The sequence below is a fragment of the Phaethon aethereus genome (assembly GCF_964289735.1).
Source record: "Phaethon aethereus genome assembly, chromosome: 1".
NCBI lineage: Eukaryota > Metazoa > Chordata > Aves > Phaethontiformes > Phaethontidae > Phaethon > Phaethon aethereus.
Window position 1 is genome coordinate 26,179,145 of NC_138575.1, and position 25,841 is coordinate 26,204,985.

General features: G+C 38.2%; 1 protein-coding gene across 1 annotated transcript in view; it reads right to left on the bottom strand.

Annotated features, from left to right (window-relative positions):
• Window positions 1-503: 503 nt before the first annotated feature.
• Window positions 504-25,841, bottom strand: part of PTPRZ1 (protein tyrosine phosphatase receptor type Z1) — a gene marked incomplete at its 3' end in the record, with an annotated part of 143,023 nt that continues 117,685 nt past the window's right edge. The window contains exons 14-29 of the mRNA XM_082011084.1: window positions 23,226-23,317; window positions 19,838-19,923; window positions 17,312-17,408; window positions 15,756-15,838; window positions 14,891-15,025; window positions 13,477-13,611; window positions 12,231-12,394; window positions 9,742-9,877; window positions 8,602-8,748; window positions 6,369-6,462; window positions 5,990-6,063; window positions 4,710-4,838; window positions 3,047-3,193; window positions 2,618-2,760; window positions 1,857-1,992; window positions 504-644 (exon numbers count right to left, since the gene is read on the bottom strand). Of these exons, the coding sequence (XP_081867210.1) occupies window positions 504-644; window positions 1,857-1,992; window positions 2,618-2,760; window positions 3,047-3,193; window positions 4,710-4,838; window positions 5,990-6,063; window positions 6,369-6,462; window positions 8,602-8,748; window positions 9,742-9,877; window positions 12,231-12,394; window positions 13,477-13,611; window positions 14,891-15,025; window positions 15,756-15,838; window positions 17,312-17,408; window positions 19,838-19,923; window positions 23,226-23,317 (1,939 nt within the window). The remainder of the gene's footprint in view (window positions 645-1,856; window positions 1,993-2,617; window positions 2,761-3,046; window positions 3,194-4,709; window positions 4,839-5,989; window positions 6,064-6,368; window positions 6,463-8,601; window positions 8,749-9,741; window positions 9,878-12,230; window positions 12,395-13,476; window positions 13,612-14,890; window positions 15,026-15,755; window positions 15,839-17,311; window positions 17,409-19,837; window positions 19,924-23,225; window positions 23,318-25,841) is intronic.

Sequence of the window (25,841 nt, forward strand, 5' to 3'; positions counted from 1 at the left end):
TTTATTTACATTCTACTATATTAAAAGTTATATTTCTAACAAATGTAAATTGTTATAAATACAGCAAATAAATCAAATACTAAAACCATGACATGTTTGTTTGTAATTGAGAATCTCCTAACATCTATAAATATGGTAATTTTAAGTTAAAAGTAAAGCCAAAAACTAATACTGAAAAAACATACCACAATTCAATTCTTAGAAACACTGTAAAAGTCAATCATCAAGTTAGTCCAGACGTAACAACGTATTACAAGAAATCTCTCAAGAAAAGGCACACATTGTTAATGATAAAAGTTCCGCAGTAAAGTCATATGTAACAGAAATGACTGTTTGAGCAACGGTCGGAATCTGATTATATATATAGTGACTGGACAGATTCCCGCCCCCCTATCCCGCCCCCCCCCCCCCCCCCCAAGTATAAAACTGAAAATATTAATGGTAAACTCCAGGTGCAACTGGTGTGATGTAGGTATGTGTGTGTGTTTAATTTGATGTGTTAATTAAACTAAAGATTCTAAACTTTCAGCCGCATTTCCATCAGGTAAAGCTGAGCCATTACTGTCCATAGATGCTGAAGGGTTTTCCTCTTGCCTTGTGCTGACAAGGCTGAGAATAGCTTTGTACAGAAACTGGTACTGTTCCTGGAGAAGGAAAGAGGATACAGTCAGTGTGTTGTCAGAAATAATAACACTAGATTATTATCTTGTAAGGCTATTACTCAAAATTAATTAACAGCTGACGTGTCAGTCTGTTAATGTACTGTGCTCCACAATTTATTGTGTTACTTCGCGGCTTCATTAATTTTCTGACTAATGGCTCCCCCCGTACACAATGTAAAGCACAACATTAAGGAACACTGTACAGGTAGGGGAGAAAACGATAGTTTTTGCCAAATCTGATCCTTGTTAAAATCACTTGCAAGGTTCCCACTGATTGAATGGGGTCAGCATTAGGGCTACTATTTGTCTGTTGGCTTTTTTTTTTTCCCTTGAATATGTTCTAATTTTTTTCCCCTTTGAATTCTATCCAGAAGATTTTTTTTTTTTTTTTTTGAGTACTTGCAGTTACTGTTTATGTTTTTGAAGACCCTGCCAAGTGTAGGAAGAGAGACAAGACTTTGTGGGAAGATTCACCGAGGAGACCACCACCTAAAGGGAGCGGGGGGTCTCAGTTGGGTGCAGTGGGAAGTGGGGAATGCCAGAAGCCAGCTGGACTGCAGTGTGGGCTGGGAAGGGGAAAACAGCTGGATGCTCTGTGGAGGGCAGCATCTTGGGAGCGCAGGCACAGCGAAGGCTGTCCTGCACCAGGTAACAGTGGATGCTCAGCAAGGGCAGAGGAATATTTTGGGTTCTAGGATGGGTGTACGATAAAGAATTTCTGTGATGGAAGGAGTGGGGAGCAGTAAGACAGACTAAATACAGTGGGGTTTGGGGTCTGGACTACTAGGTTGCACTGAGACACATGGACTAGAAAGAGCAATGAATTTGAAAATCTGCAGTAGGAGGATTGGAAATATGAGATAAAGGGCCCAGGTTCTACTCGGAGTACAAATTTATTCCTGCTGAATTAAAACCTTCATTTACATTACATAGTGCAGATTTTATGACGATGGTGGCAGCTCTGCATGTTTTGAATATGACCACTTGATAACCATATAACAGGTTTTCACAGGAAATACTTTGTTTTGGAATAAGCAGCAAGTCCACTACAGCACCTCTGGAAGACAGTTTTGATTAAATCACACAGAAACTAAGATGCCAATGGTTCACTAACGTTGCTCTAAGATCTAAGCATGCTGATAATACCACACATCACAGGAAAAAAATTATGCACACATTTTGCTTACTACTTACAATGTCTGTAAAGACTCCAGGTCTCATCAAATTTATCATCTTTGCTACCTGGTAAACATCCACTGAATTCTCATTTTCCAGTTGATGCATCAGTGTTGTTAATGCACAGAAAGTGCCTGCTGTCACCCCTCCATGCCTTTGTAAAGTAAAAAAAAAAAAAACAAAACACACAAAAAAGGTTTCTAGAAACTGGATTAAGTTTCTACAGCTGGAGAAAATATAAAACTCAGGGCAAACCAGTGAGATGAAAGACTGTCATGTGATCTTTACACTTTCTGAAATAGCTGTGCCTTAACACGACCTTCAGAACACCTGGCTACAATTTCTGGAGAGCCTTTAAAAGCCAGTCTTAGACTTATTTCCCTACTATCCTCTACTAACCAAATCCTGAAGGCCTCAGACCCTTCAGTATTTCAACATTTCAGAGTTTTTGGCCATTATTAAACAGCTGGAGAAGGGGAAGGTGCCTCATCTAAATAGTCTTACTTTCAGTAATAGACAATGAAGTCCTGATTGATTTCCTCTCCAGTGCCCTACTCACAATCATCTGGAGTACCAAAATGATAGAAATGAAAAGAAATCATTGAAATGTGATAAAATAAAAATGTTTTTCTTATTGAAGCAGCTGCAACAGAAGCAGCAGCACCATTGTTAGGTGCAGACTTTGTACCTTGTTCAGCGGCTTTCATTCTAAATGAGATGAGATGAAAGGATGGTTCTACAGAAAAACATCAAAACAAACTGAAAGCTGCAGTTCTTACTCGTCATGTACAATCATGGGTCCATCACGGTTGGAAGTTTCCTCTTTGATGATGCTGATCAGTTCAAAAGTTTTACTAATAGGACTATCAGGATTTGGCCATTTTGGACACTGAAAATGCCTCACTTCAAGTACATAGTCATCCTAAAAGAGTGAAAAAAGCATAAAACATTTTGGTAAAGTATTGCCTTTATTCTTATCCTTCACCCTGTTCCAGTCTGGCTCCAGCCTCCAGATGCAGAATCTCACTGCTGTGGAGATTGGACTACCCTATTCCCCATGTCACCACATTACCTATAAAGGTTACTCCCTCCCTGGGTGTTTCAGGTGCATGGGTTTTTATCACTCATTTATCATAGAAAATGTAAGAAAATGTAGGCATTACCTTCAACAAATCAACTCCTGAGTTACATGTTTATGACAGTGTTACCTGTGTAGCTTCTAAAATAAAGTCTTGGATTATGAGCTTCTCCTCATTAGACAGACACTTGTGTTCTTCAGCAATCATAGTAACTTTGAAACTCTCACAGTTTATAGGCTCATCTTTGTTTGGCCAGTATACAAATTCATCTTCAGCCTCCAAGAAAAAAAGAAGCAGCCATAAAAGTAAGTAATGTTGAGCTCTCAAAATAAAACTTAATCCAACATAATAAATAATGAGTCCTGTATGTAATCAATGCAGCCAGCTAGGTTTAAATTGTCAAATCAAAGTCTGAGTGGAATTACAAACATCACACATGATGGTTTTCAGGTATCTCTGCAGTGTACAGTGGACCAGAAGACCACTGTAGCCTGTGGAGATAGCGACCTACTTAATACTCAACATGCGCTGTGCTGCACTGTGCCACACGTCCAGCCTGGCCTTCAGACAGCGTTGGGCTGCCCATAGACCATGGCCACAGGATAAACTTAGCTGGTGGATTGTAACATAGGAGCCTGCCGGCAGCTCCCACTCTGTACTGACGATTATGCCACTTGCGTGGCCTTGGCATTATCTAAAAGTGCAGCAAGAAGTCCTCATGAGAACATCCTTTCTGTTTGACAGCAGAAATGTTGAACAGAGTTGTTCTCTTTTAAGAAAATCCTATAATAGTTTGAATGACCAAAATAGGAGTAACCCTTCCATGGACAGGAGCTGCATGGCGTGATGTACCTCGATCAGAGACCCGTTCACTGCTGCACAACTTGGGGTTCCCAGCATCTATGTGATGGGACATAAGATTATCTATACTACCCTCTCCTTTATAGTGTTAGCTCTAATAAATAGCATTTTAAATGACCCTTTACAGAGTCTGAATGTCTCTCCTACTGAGATCACAATGAACCAGTACCTCCAGGCAAAACAACCTCCCTTATTACAAGGGCTAACTTAAAAATCCATCTGTTTTATAGGAAATGTAACATTAATAAAACATTTGATTGACGAGAAGGAAAAAACAAATGGTTGTACATCTTTTTCCAATATGCAAGAGTCTCCAAAGCATTTTGCAGGTCTTTCCTCCAAACTCATTATAAAACATGATGCCCCCTCACACCTCAAAATTTCTCTAAGTACCAGCCTAAAAGCTCTCAGATATCCCTGCATTTCTAGCAACTGAAAAACATAGTCATTTGTTATTAAATTACACATGCAGAATGAATAGGTGACCTTCCTTTGCTGTTTAGTCTCAGATAAATCCCTGCTAAATGTTTGTTTGTAACTTCAGGAGATAAGCAAGAGAAACAACCTCATATTTCTCCCCTTTATAATGGCTGAAGAAGCCATATTACAACTAAAGTAAAAATCCTGGAGCAAAAACTAACCTTGTATAATGGTTACTTCTGCTGTTTGGCTCTTTTTATAAATTATATGGGAATGATTCAATACTTTCTCATGCCAGTTGCAATCTGCCCTCAGATCAGACAAGGATCTCCTGATTTCCACAAGATGATTTGGAGATTTTACGCTCAGCACAGTATTATTATTTTTTATTTATTTGTTTGTTTGTTTTTTCAAAATCCAAGATATTGTCTCACATCCTGCATACTTCAAAATGGTAATACTAATAAAATTCACATATAAACCCACAACAATAATCTGCCTCAAAACTTACCATATTCTGGCTATCAGGAAGCATGACTATTAGCTGGGCATTATGGTCCCATATCATTCTCCAGAAATCCTTGATAGTGTGTAGTAAGGGATGCTGGGTAATAATGAATTCATTACTTTGATAATAGCCCTGCAAAAAAAAATCAACAGACACAGGATTGATGCCCAACTATTAACATTTAAAGCAAGCTGCTCATGGACAGAACTAGAAGCTGAGAAAATAAATTGCAGAGTTGTGCCTCCTTTGGTTTCCTATAAATATTAGAAGAATATAAAACTTCCATTGCAGTATTTTTCAGATGAAAAGAATAAAATCAATTACACTGAAATAATTTTTAAAACTTCAAAAAATTTGATCAAAAACAAGACAAAATAACTCAGTGGAGACTTGAACAGTCAACTAAGAATGAAAATACATTAATTCACACACACGTGCTAATTGTTCTATACTAGCCAGACTTCCAGAGGAGCTGGCAACCTGAAACAAATAAAAGAATAATTGAAAGATCTGCAAAAATCCCAAGCAGTGTCTTAATTTGTACAGACGTCCCAGATCAACTTCTTACCACAAAAGAGACTTCCTTTGCACTAATGCACCTGATGAAGGATCATGCATACACAGCACTGCAGGGACCTTTCCCATGTCTTTCCTGAATGTCCAGGAAGCATTTACTTCTCCCTCTCAGCTAATGAAGGGGAAAAGAGTTGAAGAAAACCCCGGGAACAAAAAGATAATGGAAAGCTGATGAGCTACGATGCCTTGGACTATGCCAGTTGGAAAAGCTCTGTAAAATGAACAAGTAGGAAAGCCAAGCACAGTACAGCCATTGCAAACTGACTTGTTAGTTCATAGAATCATAGAATCTTTGGGTTGGAAGGGACATTTAAAGGTCATCTAGTCCAACTCCCCTGCAATGAGCAGGGACATTCAACTAGATGAGGTTGCTCAGATCTAGTTAAGTTATCAGTTGCTTAGTTAATACTTTTAGTTAATTTCAGAAGATCCTTCCATAGGTGACATTTAGCTTTACCAGTTTTTAAAACTATGATGGGATTTCTGGTTCTACAGATTGTTAAACTTAACCAAACTTAAAAAAAACCCCCAGTAATAAAAGTAATAATACTTTCCTGGGGGAAGTAACTCTTTCAGGCAGAGTGAATAACAGAAGAAAGGAGCTTTCAAAATCAGGACTGTGCCACCCTAACTTGGACACATGGCAGCTCTGAAAAACAGCTATACAATGGGACATTGTTTCTCACCAGTACAGTTAACTGACTTACCATGATATAGGAAGCATTGATGTAGTCTGTCCCTTCACCAGACAGTGATGAGATACCCACTCTAGATCTTTCCACTGCAAAAAAAGTGATGAATTAGTATGTATGTTGCAATGACTCGATATATTACAGCAATTGTCTCACATATCTCATAGTAACGATAACACTAAGCTCCATCAATCAGTATAAAGTGTTATCCAGCCATCTATTTTGTTTTCCTGTGTGTAGTACTTAAATAATTTCCTCACTAAAAGTACTTTACAGAACATTGCTCCACACCCATGCAGATGTCTTCAGTTCTTGCTGAGGAAAGATTAAAGGCTTAACACACACAGTTCATAAACATTTTGCCACCCAGAGGAACCAATTTGAACAAGTTTACCAGGAATGATGGATGAAGTTCGGTTCTTTTCTCTGTTGCACTGTTTGAGAGCCGTTGAATAATCACACTGCTGTGTGTTAGACTGGCTCAGTAACTGAAACAACGAAGTTAAAAAAAATCAGGCAACTGTACAAAAGCCATTCCTTCATTAACTGCATTAAACAGAAGAGTGCACGTATTGCAGGTTAGCTGTCTCTCTTAACTTTAGGTATCTAGTTATCTGGCTACACTACTTAGAAAGTCATCAGAATCTTTTTTCTTCACTGTTTTATCAGCTCAAATGATTCTTGAGCCCTAGATAGATAAGCATGTCTTTGAAGGAAATGCCACTTTATGTTGTTCCACATCAAGCCCACCCAGTGTGCCTGTTGCCATCCTGGTGTCATTTCCATTTTGCCTGCACAGCTGTTAAAATGGTTTTGGAAAACAGTAAATGTCTGCAGAAAAATCTGCATTGTTATACAGGTAGTATAGCTCCTGATGTGAGGCATCTCTAGGCATCCCAGTTATGAGCTTCCTGATTTTCTTCTCTCCACATCTGTGAGAGGAAAGTAGGACTGATCTGGGGGGTGGTCTCATTGACTTGTTTCAACTAATACAATTCAAATAGACAAGAGTATGAGAAGGAACGAGTATATATGTATATAGACCACTGTATGTATACTGCTTAGGCATGAAATAAATTTGGAAAGCATGTTTTTCCTATCTTTAAGGGTTTTTTTTTTTTTTGATTGCTAGTAAAATCAACCAGATTAATCAGAATATTCAAAAGAATTCAAAAGAGTTTTCTGTGATGTTTTGGGCTGGACATGTGTAGTTTTCAGAAGCTGCCTGCTTTGGAAAATCAGATAGCAAAGCAGGGAAGTTCCATCAAAATGAATTAGACCACAAGTCTTTTTTATCTAAAACAGTTCTTCAGTAAAACAAGACTCCCCATTTTTGTTATTATTCTAATAATTTTAGCTTGCAAAGGAAAGTAAGATTGGCTGAGACATGTCCCTTTCTGATAATATTTATGCTCTTGAAATTGGAGCTCTACATGGCTCCTGCAATTTGCGCTGCACCTCTGTGTTTATATATATTTACACAGTCTGTTTGTATATATTATGTGTTTTATTCTTTCATCTGTGTAGGAAAGGTGGGATGCTTATTCCTCCAAACACATCACAGCTGAAGTGAGAGTCCCTACTTTTGCCTAGGAAAAAACAGTGCAACACTGCCGGATCATTCAAGCCAGGATAGCAGCAAACTGTGAAATCCTTTGGTATGTTGTTTCTACTCTCTTGTTCTGTATTGTTCATTATCTTGAAGAAATGCTAGTTACTGTGCTTATGTGACCAAAATACTTCAGAAAATAAACACATTAATATTTTTCATAGCCTCATTACGTACTGATATTACCTAAAGACTTAGCTGCTTAAGTTTTTTACTTATGATCCAATAGCTAGCTAATTGTAGAAAGAATACACATTATGCCACACAGTCCTCCTTAGAATTAAAATCCTTAGAGAGAAAGTTTCTAATAATTAATTTCCTGTTAAATTAGGGAGAACAAAGTCTGTTTTGCCACATAATTTGGAAAACATTTAAGTGTGATTTACTTCTCTGGATTCAAATTCATTTGAAAAGGTAGGATTTTCTGTGTTTCCTCTATAAGTGACCCAGTGAGCGAGCTAGACTTCCCATTCTCCCCACGAGTCAATGAGCTGTTTCTCTCATCGATTCTGGGCTGTTACCCATCTGGGTCTGATGAAGTCCCATGCATGTACACACTGATCTCCACGTCCACAAGCACCAAAGTGTTCACTTATCGCCTGCTGAGGTGAAGTCTGTCTTCTAGCCAGTGTTGGACACTGAGGGGAATATGTAGATTGATCAATATAGCTCATGAATTTTTGCCAGAATGACATCTTTCCAGACTGTTTTATTGCTTTTAGGGTCTTTGTGCAAAGGCATGTAGTTAGATTTTCCAAAATCTACTTACTGGCCTATTTCTTACACTCTTGTTTTTTTCTTTTCTTTTTTTTTTTTTTTTAAATTCCTTGTTTAAGAGTATGCAAATAATTCTTTTCTTCCAACTGACTGCATGCAGTTGTTAAATTGCTCTGAATTTAGTCTCAGCAGTTAAATTTTAGATAGAGAAAGCTAATGAAAGTTGTGTTGAGATACCTATTTTAAGTCATTCAAGCTTGCAAGCCTAAAGCTTTTTGTGTTACTATCTTGGGGAGCTCACCTTGAATTGTTTCTCCAGTCTGGTCTTTCCTGTTGGTCCAGGTATCAAGAGAGCATTAACATAGGCATGAATATGAGTCTCAGGGACTTCTGTTTCTTTACTGAGTATCGCTTCGACCAATGCATCGTGAATGAAGATATATTGCTCCTAGGAAAATAAAAACAAACATCCAAGTTCGCATTATTTTCAGATTCCCCTGGACACCTCTGGCTAAGCTGCCACTTCTGACATGGTTAGTATTTCTTCACAGCATGCTGCTGTAGAGGAGTTTTCTCAAAAGTGATCCTCTGCAGGGAAGGCCATCCCTCTGCAGTGACAGTACACATTTAGAAGCGCAATTGAACTACACATGCAATGTATGTATGATATAATACCAAATCCCCACCACCTGCGGTATCTCATGTTCACAGAATAGAGTTAAAAATGCAAGCATTGCCTTGAGTCAAATTTTCAAGTCAGCTTGTTACGTGAGTCTTCCTTGCCTTTCTTGCAATAAAGTGCTCATGCCCAGTTCCTACTGCTATCCTCTGTTTTATCTCTCTCATCCTTTGGAACTAGTGCCCATGTTGTTGTTGATTACTTTTTTTTTCTATTGAAAGGGCACTGGGGAATCTAACCACCCATTCTTGAAACCTGAAGTAGACTTTCAAATTCCCTGCTGTTGTCCGTATTGTTTTCTTCTGGTCTTTTACTATTCTATATATAATCTTCAGTCTATAGATAATCTTCTGTCTGAAAGAGCTTTTTTTCCCTGCTTTTTATTGCCTGTTATCAACTGTGTGATCAGGTTCAGTGAAGATCTGAACACCTGACAATGGTGTTTCCTTAAAAAAATCTATAATAAAAATGCATTCCCTGCCAAGAAAGTACTACTGCAGGAAGCATGATTTATACAGACTTTGTCTCTTCTGAGTCCTCCCTAATAAACAGAGAAGGGCCCACAGATAGGTAATTTCTAGTGCAGTGCTCTAAGCAAGCCCAGAAGGATGTCTCTATAAAAACAAGGGAAACAAAAGGGAAAGTCCAGTCTGGTGACTGGTTGCCAGTCTGCCTGGTGGTGCCAAGAGGACTGTATCATCTCTCCTCCTGCAAAGAGAAATAATCTGTAATAGTCTTTCATTATACATATTTTATTCTTACCTCAGTCTGCACCAAGTAGTTCCTTTGGGTACGTATGTGTTTTAAGAATCCAAATATGTTGACTGTCCCTTCATGCTGAATTTGCTGCAGCATGCTGTCTAACACTATGTATGTGCCTGTCCTTCCAACACCAGCACTACAAAACAAAGAAACAGTCTTGAGCCTGAAGTAAAACAATAATGAAAAGAACTGCTTCTTATACATAGCTTTTTCAACAAACTGGTGTATAGGGAAGACTTTCCTCTACAAATAGTTTTATTATATGATATACTTTGCTAAAACTTCAAGGCTGGTAATGAAGAAAAATCTTTTCAACTCATCTTTTTCTTTGTGCAAGAATTGATCTAAAGATCATTTTCTCAAACAAATTTTAAAATATCAATTGAAATAGAACTAAGGGGTTTCCTGCAGCTCTGCTATTTTCAGGCTTCTGATATTCCATAGGATACTGTGCCAAGTATACCCAGAAAGGGTGGCATAGGTCAGCATTTGGGCACAGTTCATGTGCTCAAGCTCTTCTATGTTGAAACACGCATCACTTTAAAGGGAAAGTTGCATTATGCCACCTGTTACAGATATAGGAGATTTCAAAGATACCGGACTGAGGAAAACCCCACGAAGTTGCAGAGCTGCTGAAGGTACATCTGTAAAAGAAAAAGCTTAGCTCTTCCAATATAGCTAAGATGGCAAGCAATGCTTGAAAGCCTTCTTAAAAAGGGAAGACGCAGAAGAAAGGGTTAATCAAATCAATCCTGTTATGAACTCTGACTTATTTAGCATAAAAATGGCTCTATTGTAAGATTAAAACCCAACTTTTTCTTTCATAAAATAGCTGGGTAGGGAGTACAAAGCCAAGAGGTCATTTTTTGTTATCTAGCCATATATAGGAATTAGTCAGTTGTAATTCCCCTCTAAGTTATGAGGAAACATTATGTGTATTGGTACATGTAATTTGACAGCAACGCTGTTCTGGGTCTGCATGATCCCTTACGGGCAGATCCGAGCTCAGTCTGTACATGCTAATTCAGTCATCTCCCTTCTTCCACAGAGGGGGCACAAAGCACGGGTAGTGTGAGCTCAGATTGCTGTAATAAATTGTCTAAATAAACGTGATATAAACCTGAAAGGTCCAGGTTATTAACATGCTATTAGACACAAAAAAGTATAAAGATTACCAGACACCATCTGTACTTGTTGCAAAACACGAAAAGTAACAAAACATAAAAAAGCTAAAAATAGTTTCATGAAGTTTGCAATCTGTGTCCTCCATATAGCCTGTACAGATAAATAAAAGTTACATTTCTAACATGAGATGACTCCTTTGAAATTCCATAGTGTATAGGGACAAATGAACTAAAAGCTGAATAAAACTGCCTACAGACAGAGGTGAGTTATACCTATGACCCAATGGAGAGGTCTGACTGAAGCCACACAACTTACCACTGTTCACTTTTAAAAAACTCAATTTAATTGACTTATTATGTATTGCTGATCTCTCAGCCTGCTGGCATAGATCTCAGACTTGGCATTTTGGGGAAACTCTTATTTTTAACTTCCCAAGAACAGGCAGGATGTAGATAGCAGCAGAACAACCAAAATGTGGAATTTTCATTTTCCCAGCTAAAAACAGATTTCAGTCAGATTATATCATCCCAGAAATAAAATATCTTCATTTGCAGCATTTGTGAGGCAACTTTACCTGTTGGCTTCCTCAGAGTCAGCTCCAGAAGGACAGAATTCATGAGGAGGTTCTCTTTCCAAATGTTCCATCAAAGGTGAGGTACTACAGTGGAAAACCAGAACCTGCTTATATATTTTACAATAACCCGGTCCTTCACGGGCATTGTGAAGTCGTTCCAGGCCCTACAAGCCCTTTTTAACCAATTTTCCCTGAGCTGCCCAGTTTTAGTGAGCACTGACAGAACACCTGCCTGCACACTGCGGCACATGCAGACCTCAAACCGTTCCCCAGAATGCTCCTCCATTGCGAATGACTGCTAGAGCGCAGAGTAATGTTAAAAACAGCAGAGTTGCAGTTCAGCCAGGAATAGAGCGAGTCTTCTTTTGTGGACAGAGCTCCTCTTAGGATTACAGAGTATCCCTGCACCAAAGAAAGCATGAGCCAAAACCATCCTAGCGATATATTTGCAGAAATGAAAGAATTACTGCTATATATGTATCTGGTAAGCTCATAGCAATCAAGATAGTAGTATAGAAATGTGCAAAAAAGTAAAAAGAAAAGCATTTTTGGGGAAAAAAAAAAGAACATAGTGCAGAGAAGCGTCATCTTGTTTACAGACATTTATAGAAGTGGCACAGACAGTTGATTAGTTGGCCTTACCAAGGATAGAAGTATCAGCTAAGAAATTAATCTTATTCCATCAGGAATTGTTAAGTGTGAGAATGAAATTTTGCTTAAGCCACCACTGAAAAATTCTGTTTTCTGCAAAACAAAAGCGGAGTGAACCTTACGGCAGTAAAAACCACACCTGCAATGAACCACAACAGGCCCGACAGCGTGGCGCTTGGCATGTGATGCCTTCCGCACGAAGGTGAGGACGGGCAGCGTGTATTCTGGAACACCCATGTCAGGCCACTGGGTATAATGGTACTGAGTTACTATGCGTCCACTAGACCTCCCTTTCTGGGAACCCTGCAAGAGAAAAACAATTCCGTATGTAAGCAGCCCACATCTGAATGGCAGCTCTTTGTAATTTTATTTCCATACCTGATAGTTCTTGAATTAGTACTGTCCCTATTTAGTTAACAGCATGCCACATAGTTCTGAAAATTCCAGTTTTCAAAGAAAAGAGGAAGGGCCAGTGCTCCTGTCCCATCAGCTTGCCCACTGAATGGAAAAATCACCTGGCACTGTCCCTTAGAAGCCGTAGAGAAAGGCCAAGAGCACTGGAGGGATAACAAATTCCAGCTGCTCTTTAAGAGTCACCAGCTGTTTCTGCCACTTTGTTCCTCTGCTGGGTGGACAGAAAGGGTGGGATTCACCTCACAGCTTTAGTGGTCTACAAGGGAAGTATCCTTGTGTAGGCTGCTTTTCTAAGCTCCCTTCCCCAAAGGGAACTCAAAGGCAGGGGTACCTTTTCAGAGAGCAGATCATGTCATTCAAAGATCGGTTCCTAAAATAGGCAGAATAAATTACTTGACAGTAAGTACTGTACTTTAGCCAATAATTGTACAGGGAAGCCGAGAGACCAGATGCCTAACATTTAGGTGGCCAAAATAAATCAAGCTTTCAGAATGCCCCCCAAAGTGGCCAATGTCACACTGCTGAGCTGAGAGCATGCTGGTTCTGACTGCAATAAAACAAAGCGCGGATTCACCTCTTTTGCAGGCGCATAAAAATTTGGTCCTTATAAAGGAAAACTGGTAGCTGAGGTGGATGATTTAATTCATACCACATTTTCTACTAGCTGCTCTCTTTCTGAACATGTATCCTCCTGCTCACCAGGCAGTCAAAGTCCAAATCAGCTCTCCAGTGTGATCACAGCCTTTTCCCTGATGGTCCTACATCACACCAGGACTATGGGCCAGTATCTTCTAAATCTGTTGAACTGGTCAAATTAACTCTGAAGTTAATGAGCATCTTGGCTGCCTGAGATCTACAGGATTCAGCTTTACCTACACAACAGAAAAGAGCTGCTAACTGCCTTAAAAAGTATTCTGAGCAACTTTTAACACTGCCTTTTGCCCAAACCGTGTTTTCAGGATGCCACAAACCTTTTTGATCTTGGTGTTTCTAAGAGTAAAATTCCTCACGGTGTAATAGGCAAGTACATGAACGCTCTTCTGAGTAACCAAGAAGTTCCCATACTCTTCACTACCTTCGGCAGGCCAGTACTGGTCACATTTTCTCTGTTAGAAAACAAATGAAAAACAGAGAAAAAGAGGAAGAAAACAAAATGTGAAACTAGCAAGCTGAAATGCTCACATTTAAGAGCACAGTCAACCACAAAAAGATACAGGGACTCTCAATATACCCAGTTAATAATAGACATGATCTTCAGCACAAGAGAACAAACAATGTGTATTTATTTTGTGCTGTAAAGAGAGATGGTTGCGCAAAGATGCTCTACTCAAAAAAAAGAGAGCTTTAGATCATACTATCAGAGCTACAGCACTCTAATATTGTGGAGTTTGCCATTCTGTAGGCACTCTAAAATCTAAAGAAAATAACAGATTATCTATATGAATGACAGGAAAACATTCAAGGCAGTAGTCATACGTGGCTTTTGGCTGGTTCATAGCGTGGGTAGTGTATAGCTCTATCTGATCAGCAAGGCTAAGAGTGAGCTTGTGTGTGGCCAGAACATACAGTAGAGAGCTGTGATGTCCAGCCTTCTGGTTGGGCAGCCATATAGCCTTCTCTAGGAGCACTAGAAGAGTACATGTTTATAGCATGGTGTTTTAAATGAACTGGTACCCTCAGTGCAGCCCTCATCTGCATTTGCCGTGTCTGTATGGTCTGATAGACCCTTACTAGGCCATATGACAGGACTTACATGCATTTTAGGCATTGCTGCCAGTATGTGGCAAGCGTGATGCAATTGTCCCCTCATGTGACCCCGGGGTACATGCCCATTCCTATTACATAGCCAGAGAAACACACATCCTGTGGTGGGGTTTGACCTCATTTTGTCTCCCTGGCCAAATGTGTATCTAGTCATGTGACAGGAAAGGAACTGTGAGTCCCACGGGACGATAACAGGGAGCAGCCAGTGTATCCAGAAAAAGTCACCCAAACTGCAGCCTTCTGTTTTCCAGGGTCTTAATGCGACCCTGAGAAACAGAATGATGGGGAGCAGACTGATAGCAGAATGTGGCACAAGGTCCATGGTCTGGCCACTCCTAAATATATACAGGTCTCTTTTTCAGTATAAAACAGTCTTTTGTAGCTAGACCATGGCATTTTCAAGACTTCATTTGTTGACAATTGAGTTTAAATGTTTTCTTTAGTTTCATACTAAATATTCTAATCTTTATACTTCTATAGCCAATCTTACAACAAGCAACTACTACAAACTGTTGCTTTTTGCTTAATAAATGTATAAAACATATTTTTAAAAGAAAGGAGTCTGCTAGAGGTAGATCTATCAACATCAGGGAAATAAATAACAGACAAAGGTACTCATACCCTTCCTTTCTCAACGAGATTAGTTATCATCACAATAACTTCTACGTTGTGTTCCCATATCATTCTCCAGAAATCTTCTGCTGTCGATTTTAGTGGCCCTTGAGCTGCAATGTAGGCTTTTGGCTTGTTGTAGCCCTAAATTGAAATATAACAAATGACACTTGTCAAATCATAGTTCACGAGCAAAAGGAGGTTGGGAGGAGTACATGACATTTTATGTATCTATTTTTAAAGAATCTCAAAGGCTTTTAAGTACTTTTGAATTTGTAACTATCCAAATCACAGAAACCCTGCAGTACCAGATGACATATGAATGCAACTGTTATGTCAATGTTTATCATTCCAACAAATAGGATATATGTTCAAGTGCCCATGTTCCAGCAGAATGTTGACATGATAGTGATTATGAGACATCTGTTATGATAGTGTTTTAAAAAATGAATCAAGATCATTCACATGTAAATTACTGGGTAATGAAAACTGAATAAATGGTACCTCAGTAAGGCTCTCAGCCAAATGGCATCTTCCTCTCATGAGATTATCTCAGACAGAAGAATTAACCGCTTACCAAAAATGTATAAAAGAACAAACATTCAGATGTGAAATGCTTCTGAAAATGACTCAGATGTGACAGAACATTTTTTCTTTCATAAAACTCTTCACTAAGCTGCAGCTGCTACAATATCAAGATGGATTCAAGAAAGAATTGGAGTTTTACCTGTGCTTTAACTTTGTAGGCTTAACTTTGATTAGTTTTTTTTTTAACAAAATCTGTAATATTGTGCTACTTTTTAAAAATTAAGTCTATTCACCTCCATACATCAGTATTTACAGAAAGAGCTGACAGGTAGAAAAAGGCACTTACATCAACATAGTTGGCATTAATGTAATCAGTCAGTTTTCCATCCTTTTCTGCAAGCTGTGCTAATTTAACCCTAGTATGATCATCTGTAGTAAAACAAGGGAGAAAGTAAGCATAGTTTTCTGCAAGAATTATATTCTTTCTGTAAGATATCTTTTTAAAAAATACTGAAATAATTTTTTACAATAACATAAGACTAATACAGTGACAAACACATATGCAAACATCTTGTCCTTAGGTATAAATCATATTCTAAATTCTAGTTTGCAGAAAAATAAACTAATGAATCCAAGGGTTCAAGGATTCAGAATTTAGCTCCCGGAACAGAAGCACCTGTGGTCATTTTAGGCACCAGGACATAGCCCCCTGCAGCCTCCAGCTGCTGCTTGTGAAGGGGCATGGGTCTTCTCTAAGTCCTGTGTCATGACTGCCAAGCCTGCACGGTGTCCTGGCTGCCTGGGGATGTCTCAGATGACAGTAGGTACCAGGTTAGGCACAGTCTTTCCAAACTAAAGAGAGCAGAGCCTGGAGCCTGGAGAGCGATGGAGCTTTGGAGAAGCTGGTCATCTGAAGAGCTTCAGCAGTGGCTACCTCAGGGAAAGCCAAAGCTTTCTGTAGCCTGCGCTGTTTGTACGGACTAGAGACTTGATTCAGTTGCACGGGGCAATTCTTGCTACTTGAGCTGCCCTAAGCTGCTTGAGCACTGCCCTTTGATAACAAAGCCCCTGGATTGGCACCTTTTGTACGACTAGGTATCAACACAGAGTGGCAGAGGAAATTCCCCGACTTTCCATCCCAAGTGGTATCTTCAGCTAGGTGGAATGGGATTTCTTGCTGCTGGGTTACATTGTCGTCTGCCAGATGAGCTCATTCTGTCTCTTTTTCTATAAAGCTCTAGTGACACTAGACACTAGTAATTTAGAGCTTCTTGTTATGAGAACAAAGTTGAAATACTATAGAGAGTTAAGAAAAATATATTAAGCCACCAAAATGATCAAGAGCCCAGAGGCAATAGCTTCAAAGGGAGATTAACAAAAGTGAATAGATGTGTTTCAGAAAAGAAAAATCTGGGGTAGTGAAGACGGGCAACGCAATGAGAACATACGTGTCCTGGTTAATGAAGCTGATCTATTACATCGTGGCAGGGCACAATACAACATCAAAACAGTACATTTATATTTATATATGACAGTAAATATATCCAGGGACTGTGAAGCTCCTAGAGAGGATAAATCATCATTACCCCAGATCAAAGATGGATTAATTTTGGCAGTCAAAACACAGCTTCTATAGCTTTGTAATGTCATTATAATGAAATGTCCCAACTCCCTTTGGGTCATCACAGAAGACACAAATATGTCTTGCTAACACATGACTTGAATTTACATTTCATGACTTGAAAAGATGTGAAATCTCATGTTACTCTTCTTCAAGCATTTTGCTGAACAGCATCCAGAGCTTTCAGTGTAGAGGTACTTTTTTTCCCTCTAATATCATATAAATCTGTACCTGTCTATAATTATTTCTTAAGAAAAACACCAAGTGATGCATGTACTTACAAGCAACAATGTTTATGTATCGATTCTTATTCTTGTTGTCAGGGTGATTAGAGCTGTCTGATGTAATACCGAGGTCTACAGTACAGCTCTGGATTTCCTGAAAAAAAAAGTACATCATACTTTAGTAAGTATTAAGATACATAAGATGTCTTAAAACACAGTAAGTCAGCACAAAAAGAACCACAACCTTATACCCAATTATCTATGACATTTTACAACTACTTCATTGCTAAAAAAAATGCAGCGAAATAATTCCTTACCTCATAAAACTCTTTCAGTGTCTAATGAGGGAATGAATGCAAAAAAAGTAAAAAAAATCAAATTCCACAGCACGGAACAAATGGATAAAAGTGTTTATACAAATTACAATTACTATATGGAAAACAGCTATGGTCATGCAATATATATCTCCATAATAACAACAAAGCTGAATATTTTTACATAACTCTTAAAGAAAAGAAGAGGTAATTTTCCTGTTAAAATATTGGCATCTGTTTTCCTATCTTCTGCTTTAACGTTAGACCTTGGGCTGGTGAAAGCTTATACGTATGAGCAACATCACTGACTTTAGCCAGATTACCTATATATTTAACTGTTTGTAGGATTTGTTACGGGTCCTTATAACTGCAGTAGTTTCTGTGTGGAATGCTTTTGCTCTCTTTGCATTCAGCTGTAAAGCCTTCACTGGAGCAGGACAGCGTGCCACCCAGCCAGCCTTGGTCTGGCAGCAGTTTCTCAATGAACCCAATGTTTTTCTAAAGAGAGAGACATGCCTGAGAAAGACAGGCACGAGGTCTATAAAACTCACAAAACTTATTTTATTTTATTTTATTTTATTTTATTTTGTACTTTAACTGACAGGAAACTCAAGCATTTATAAGGTCCACGTTGGTAAGTAGGAAATAGGTTGTCATGACTAAATAATGTTTCTCAACACTTTTTAGGATTTATTTTAATATTAATCACTTTCACCTTCACCTATTTAAGTATGTATGTGAAAAGTGGTTACCAGTCTGAAAATTAGGTTATAAATATAAGTTGTTTTATAGGAATATAAATAAAAACCCTGAACCACCCCTATACCCTCCTCTCCAAATGTATGCTGACTCTGCAAAGACAATGACTTCTGTTAAAAAAAATTTCAATTTTTCCATAGCTTCGAAATTCTTTATTGGTAGAGAAAAGACCGGGAAACTAATTGTGGAGTAGCCTGTAAAGCCAAAAAGGATCTCTAAGAAATGATAAGGACACTGAATTTTTTGAAATATTTCAGATGCTGTCGGTGTAGCTCAGTGAGATGCAGCATATTTGGTCTTTGGATCACTGCTGTAATTTTGGAAAAGAACAATTTTAGGAAAAGAACAATTTAGGATGAAGGATTTGATTTCTGCATTGCTGTCCTCACTAATGGTGAAAGAACGAACTTCTTTACCACTGTATTTACACACAGTCCTGCTCTTATTAACAGCCAGTCTAGCTGGAGCCCAGTCCTGTCAGTGTGTATGCACATGGGTCACATATGAACATGTACTGGATGTTCACAAGTCTACAAGTTTGCTCCCCCAATCAGATGGATATTTGAATGTTAAACAAATTGGAGAAGAAATGCTGCTGAAGAAGGTTAGGTAAATGACATGGCATTTTTGGCCAATTAGATCACAACACATTGGCTGGGGAAGCAAAAGCAAAAGCAAAAGATGCAAAATGATGAATATTTTCAGTATTGTTTTTGCAGCAGGAATATTGCAATCATATTTTAAATTAATAGAGATCAGTTAAAAAACTCGTTTCCCTCCCAACTAACTGGTGGTGTTAGAAATCACTTATCAAGGATTTTAATAGCACAGTTTTAACTACAGAGTTTGCCTTTATAATGTTTATTTTCTGTGACTTAAGTTGGAACATATCTATCTTTAAATTGCTTGTAATGTATCTGAACGTGAAAAACAATTAAGTTTATTAATTACATATGGTGACAGTAACATTATACGATGAGAGCACATGCTTCAAAGTTTTGAAATACCTCTTATAAACCATATATTTTAGGAAAGGAACTGTAAAGCTTTCACTACCACCTACGAAGGCCACATTAGCTCCCCTGTTAATCAGAAATCTTGCCACGTGTACTCATATTTACTTCCACTTTTTTTTCTCTGAAAATGGAACAAGCACATGTGGGTAGCTTCTGCAAAATTCACCTGGCATTAATGTTGGAAAAGCTTTAGATCTATAACTATATCTGATAAAGCATATAGATTGCATTATCTTTGCAGTTCATTGACATAATCATTTAGTATTTTATCACAGTGATAAATATTCCCGTTTGCATCCCAGTCCTGTTAGCTTTTATAAATCTCCCTAGCCTTTATGCACGAACAGGCCTTACTGGGCGCATAGTACTCATATTTCCATGCATTTATGAAATTGGTCCCCAAACCAAAATGTAATGCCCAGTTCTTTGTTCCCAGGCTTTTAAACTTAACATTTGTATGTGCTAAGAAGAAAGGTGACATCATAGATCCATACCTCAAATTCTTCAGAAAAACCATTACTTGCATGTAAATCTGCAACATGTTTTGGAAAATGCTTTATTGGAATTGCTCCAACATCATCTTAGGGGTGGGAAAAGACAAAAAATATATTTATGAAGAACAAAAAGCTGGTGATATATAAAGAAATTTATATGTAGGCAATCCACAAAACATCCTGAAATAAAATGTTTGGCATGAACTTTGGATATACAACTCCCACACAAATAAAGACTCTTTAACACCATTAACATTTCTAAAATCATTTTCTAACACTTAGACATTTCTAAACAGTTATTCTGAAGGAAGATGTAGAAAATGCCTAGCCAGGTCTTGCTCTGTCTTTAAGCCTCCAAAATCAAGGTGCTGACTCTGCAAGATGCTGAGCTTGTCTGCAAACTGAAGCGCACTCACAACTACCTGTGAAGTCAAGGGGAAATGGGAGGATTAGCAGTTTGCGACAAGATGTTCAGTGGGAGAGGGTAGGAGCAGAGCTCTGAATAATACTGGTAAAGGAAGAATGATCAGACAGAGGAGTCTGGGTACCTTAGACTGATTAATGTTGCACTGGAACTCTGATACAGTACATGGACTGGCCGCAAGCCTACTAAATTAATACAGCTTTATGCCAGTAGTATAGTTTTAACTGATGTGTTGCATGTTTGCATTGGCATCCAAAGGAAAAAACAACTGATTTTCACCTTTTACTGAGTGAGTACTTCCAGTAGGGATTTTTTCCCCCATTCTCCCCATGATTCTGTGAACACCTATTGAAATAAAAATCTCATGTCTGATCCTGGGAGTACTGCCTGCAAATTTTCACATCAGGCTTTATACTTCAAGTCTGACGTGAAAGATTTAAGTTCACGACTTTCTGGATACCTACACAGACAATATCTGCATTCTCAACCAACAAACGTGATTCATGCAACTTCTGGGTCCCGACACTGACTTCGAATTTTCCTGATGTTTGTATTTCAAGACACCTCCTTTTTACTTCGTACAAATACAGAAAAAGACTCTTGTGCAGAACTTTCCTTAGGGATCATGGCAAAACCCTTTTGTACTTTTAATCTTCTCTTTCCTGCAAATATGCTGTGTAAATAAAGTCATCTGTTCTGTTAATTACCTGTTAAAGGATGACATTATTTCAGCTAGTTTTGTGTCTGAAGAATATTTTTATTTTCTTTTTTTTTTTTTAAAGCCTAATGGATTAAAAATATGTTTATTTCACAAATTTGTAATTTCATCACTGTTTCATATGAGAAAAAAACGTAAAAAAAATTGAACAAGGACCTGTTATTTACATCAACAGATGTTCATCATTTAGGCCACCTAATAATTTTAGCTTCCAGTTACCAAGAAATTGTTGATTTGTACTGAGATCCATCTGGTCTTCCACTTACATGAATGGATCTGAATACAGAAAGTGAATTTGTCGAGTCAAGCCTTAAGAGAGGCTGAACAAATGTGTAACACTATCTTCACACTTTGGAGATGAAACCTGGCATAAAATGTTTATTCTAATGATATGCAAACACAGAACCAGAAGGGAAGGTAAATGACCCTAAAAGTGAGGACAGTAAGGGAGAAAGAGATCTCAGGTTTGGTGTAATTACTGTTTTATTTCCTCACCAGTGCTAATCTCCCAATTCAATCACTTCTGACTCCAGGATACATTTTTCATCTGGATAGCAAGTATCACTTGAAATTACTTAAAGGGTGATAGTGGGTCCTAATACTACCCTGTAATTCATTATTCGTTCTGAATGTGTCTTTGAATTATGCTGTGGAGTGCCAGGGCATTTTCTGTGAAGCACTGCAATTCTCCTGTCTCTGCCAATGAAACCCCAACAAAAGGAGAACTTAACAAATAACAAGATCTATGAAGTGTGCCTTTAGTCATAGTCATAATAAAGAATTAAACTTAGCAGTTTCAAAATGTTTTTCCTGCTCTATGCTCTTTGCCAGTATTATATTGAAGTTATTCTCAGTTGTTGGAAAATTATACTGCTGAAACACTTGTGCAATAGAAAACACAAAACCTGCTCACTTGATGTCTGTTGCACACAAAATAAAACAAATATATTTCCTCAGTGCTTGCAATTTTTTCCATAAAATGTTTTACGTCTCTTTCAGTCACATAGAAACACTTTTCTCTTTAAGTTAATATTTATCAGTATTTCAGAAGGAAAACCTCCAGCATCAAAACACGTATTTTAGCACTCAGAATAACTGTAAGTGCAGTTCTGTCTTATGACTATGGAATACACCATCTCACTGAAGTGAGTTGGTCACGAAAAATTGCAAGAAAATTATAGTTGTACTGCAATATTGTTAATGATAGAGAGTAAGAGCAGAGACTTCCTATAATGATTGCCACTTGACATTCATATATAATCACGTTTTCTGAAATCAAGCTATAACCCTGCCTATTAACTATTTATAAAAAGGTTATGCGTCTCCTAACAATAGCGATCAATACAAGAGGCATTTAAAGATGCCTACAATTCAGTTACAATAGAAGTCTCACTTTTGGGATTTATTTAATTAAACATGCTTACTAGTTATCTACACAAGGGCTGGTTTTTCTCCCCTTAGTCATTCCAAGGGAACCCATCCCCCCTGTGTAATAGCACAGTTTGCAAAAGCATTACTTGCAGAACAAGGTATCCCTTTCTCATGGGTGAAAACGTGGCTCGGGACCTGCCGCAGAATTAATCTATTTAAGGTATTTTTCATTCTACTTGGACTGAAAAAGCTGCGAGGGCTGCACATGCTCCTCTGATGCTCTTTGAGGAAGAAAGAAAAGAAACAGTTTCTCCAAATTACTGGTGGGTATGGATGTGAGAGGCTCACGGAGAACTTTACCAGTAGTAACTATGCTAGTAAAATTTGTGAGTTAAAGAAAATGTTGTTATTGCAAACGAAATGCAGATAGATGAGGCTGGTGCTAAAAAGAATAGGTCATGTTCTCTGCATAGGTGATAAATTTAATTAAAGGCAGAAATACAGCAGAGTATGTTGCTGGTGTAACCCTCTACTTTGTTAACAGTGAACTAGAGCTATTCAGTGCAGCTCAGATGGCTGCACTAGAAGCCATTTCTAGTGAGGCTACACCTCAAATGGCTGGAAGGCACAGCATATCTTTGAGACAACTCCGTAAGGTGAGGATATTTCTCTTCTGTGTTACCTACAGGACAGAATATTACTAACACTAGTCTCTGCCTCTGTCAAGTGCACCTGGGTTTATTAGTACAAGAGGGTACAAATCTCCGGTTTACAAATGTTATAGTATGTGAAGAATCCATATGGACACACAGAAAGCAGCATCTTCCAACAGGTAACACCAATCCTAACAGCTAACACCAAAACACAAAAAATACCTGAGACTGGGAAGATTGGAGCTGGGGGAGCAGAAATCACTCGAGGTGATGTATTATCTTCTAAATAAAAGTGAGCAGTCTGGAAACATTTCCTAGAGGGGAAGAAACAAAAATAAATATTGCAAAAAAAAGCCATTATCTGAGACCTTTTGGAACCCTGGCATTATCGAGTAAGAAAGAAATCACGGTTCTGAAAACCAGTTTTCATGGAGTGTCAAATACTGCTACTATAATACATTCCCCCAACAGACCACCAAATTATGCATACAACTTGAAGATACTACATTAACTCAGCATAACACACAGTTCATGCATCTTTACCTATACCAGAGGCAGAAGACAGAGCACATATCAGACATACTGAAAGCTGAAAGAGGATCTCTGCATCGGGAGCTACAGTAGATGCTGCACAACATAAGTATAAGTATAAGAAATGCCATTGTCTTCCTTGCTTATCCAAATTCGCACACATAATTGCTGTTCCCTTTCATGTGATTATGCTAGCCTGAATGGAGCAGTGTACGAGATCAGTTCTGGTGATTCATCAATAGATCCTACTACAGACATGGACATGCAATAAAAGGCAACGTGCCCCGTAGCAGACAAAACAGTGGCTCTGGAACTACTATGACTGGGGATAAACAATTTTTTCATAATGTATTTGCACACTGAGGGACACCTTAACTAAGGAGGACTTCCCGAAGTTGACAGGGGAATTTATAACTCCAGGAGATGCTAGCTTTGTTGCAAAAACATTGAAGGATGAATACAAATGGAATCGACCTTAACTATGACCCACAACGTTATTTGTATCTGTGCTGTAATCCAGATGTGAAGATAATAAGAATAGCATCTGTTAAGAGTCCAAGCTATTCAAGGGACTAAACAACCAACTGCTGCTGTAAGCATTGCAAAGCCTCCTTAATTAAAAAATCTCCATATGATTAGACATGCTAATAACAATCTTTACTCTGGGTCAGTTAATCTATTTGAAATATTATTCACTAATCATTAAATTTAAAAATATATATGTGTATCAGTAAAATATCAATCTTATTTTATATTTACAAGATTCTGCTTCTTCAAAGCTGTTTGCTGAAGCTATTATATGACCTTTTGCTATTTTTTGTAATCAATGGTGCTTTAAATTCTTCTGTACTGTTCCTGTATCACTGTATGGATAAAACTCCTCATAACTGTTATATTCAAAAAGACATTTTGAGGCTACTTTGAGAAATAGATAGGGAATATGTGGATACTGTCATTCTTTCCAGAACCATTCATAAAGACTTTGGTAAGCTTATTTGAATTAAGCCTTTGGGAAACATGCCCATGCTCTTGGAATGTGTTGGGAATTTTCTGTCTTTGTACAATGCAGATTCTCTTAAAACACGTGAAAAAGTGAACAGCTACATCAAAGGGAAAATTGTGTCATGCAAAATAGTTCTGGTGATTCACATGACAATTAAATTTGGAGTCCAGCTAGAATCCTCTAAAAGCATATTTGTGATGGCCATAGAGGAGCTTCGGCTTTGCATGACATGTCTGGAGTAACAGCATCCATTATGTACTTAGTTTTACTTAGAAATGGCAGTTTTGGATGCAGACCAAGAACACATTCAGGATGTGATTGGGAACATCTTTCTAATTTCTAAAGAGGCTCTAACATTAGCACCCCATAGGGTTAGCAGCTGCTGAGGTGAGAGAAGCTGTCTCAATGCTAGTGTAGTACTCAAACGTTAGTCTCCGGACTGTGTGCAACATGTCTGTAAGAGGTAGGCAAGTATCAAAGTAAGTACTTCAAATCACTAAACACTTTTGGAAAATCTGTCCCTGCCTGCTGGGCACTGAGAGTGCTGATGTACTGTGTTTATTAAAAACTGCAGCAACCAACCAAACATGCCAACCAGCCTGACTGGAACATGTTGCCCAGAGAGGTGGTAGATGCCCCATCTCTGGAAACATCCAAGGTCAGGTTGGACGGGGCTCTGAGCAACCTGATCTAGCTGAAGATGTCCCTGCTCATTGCAGGGGGGTTGGACTAGATGACCTTTGAATATCCCTTCCAACCCAAACCATTCTATGATTCTATGATTAAAGCTCTAAAACCAAAAAATGTCCTCCTCCTAAAACCTATTGCTTATGAACAATGATCATACATAAAGTTTATGGACTATCATTACAGAGTTTTGTCACTTCCTTGCTTGAGAAAAGATTGAGCTCAAAAGAATTTAATTAGCATAATGGCTTTCACATCTAAAGCAGTACTTAAAATGTCCTCATAATATGTCGTACATTCACTATCCCTTACTGAGCCACTGTATCTTTAATCTTTAACAAGTTAATTGTGGCTGAAAATAAATTACACTCTTAGCACATGTGGGAGAAAAATTCATAGCAGTTGACTTAACCTGTAATAAGACTCATAAATAGGCACTCCATCTGCTTCTGCATCAGCAGTGAAAACCTTCATGACTAAACCTGATGTTAATAACCATGTCTCATTAATTATCACTTGTTGTTAATGAAAAAAGTGATGACTATTTCAAACTTCCAGACAAAGGTCCCATCACTCAATGTTAACCTGATTATTTAATTTACACCTTTCATCACAGC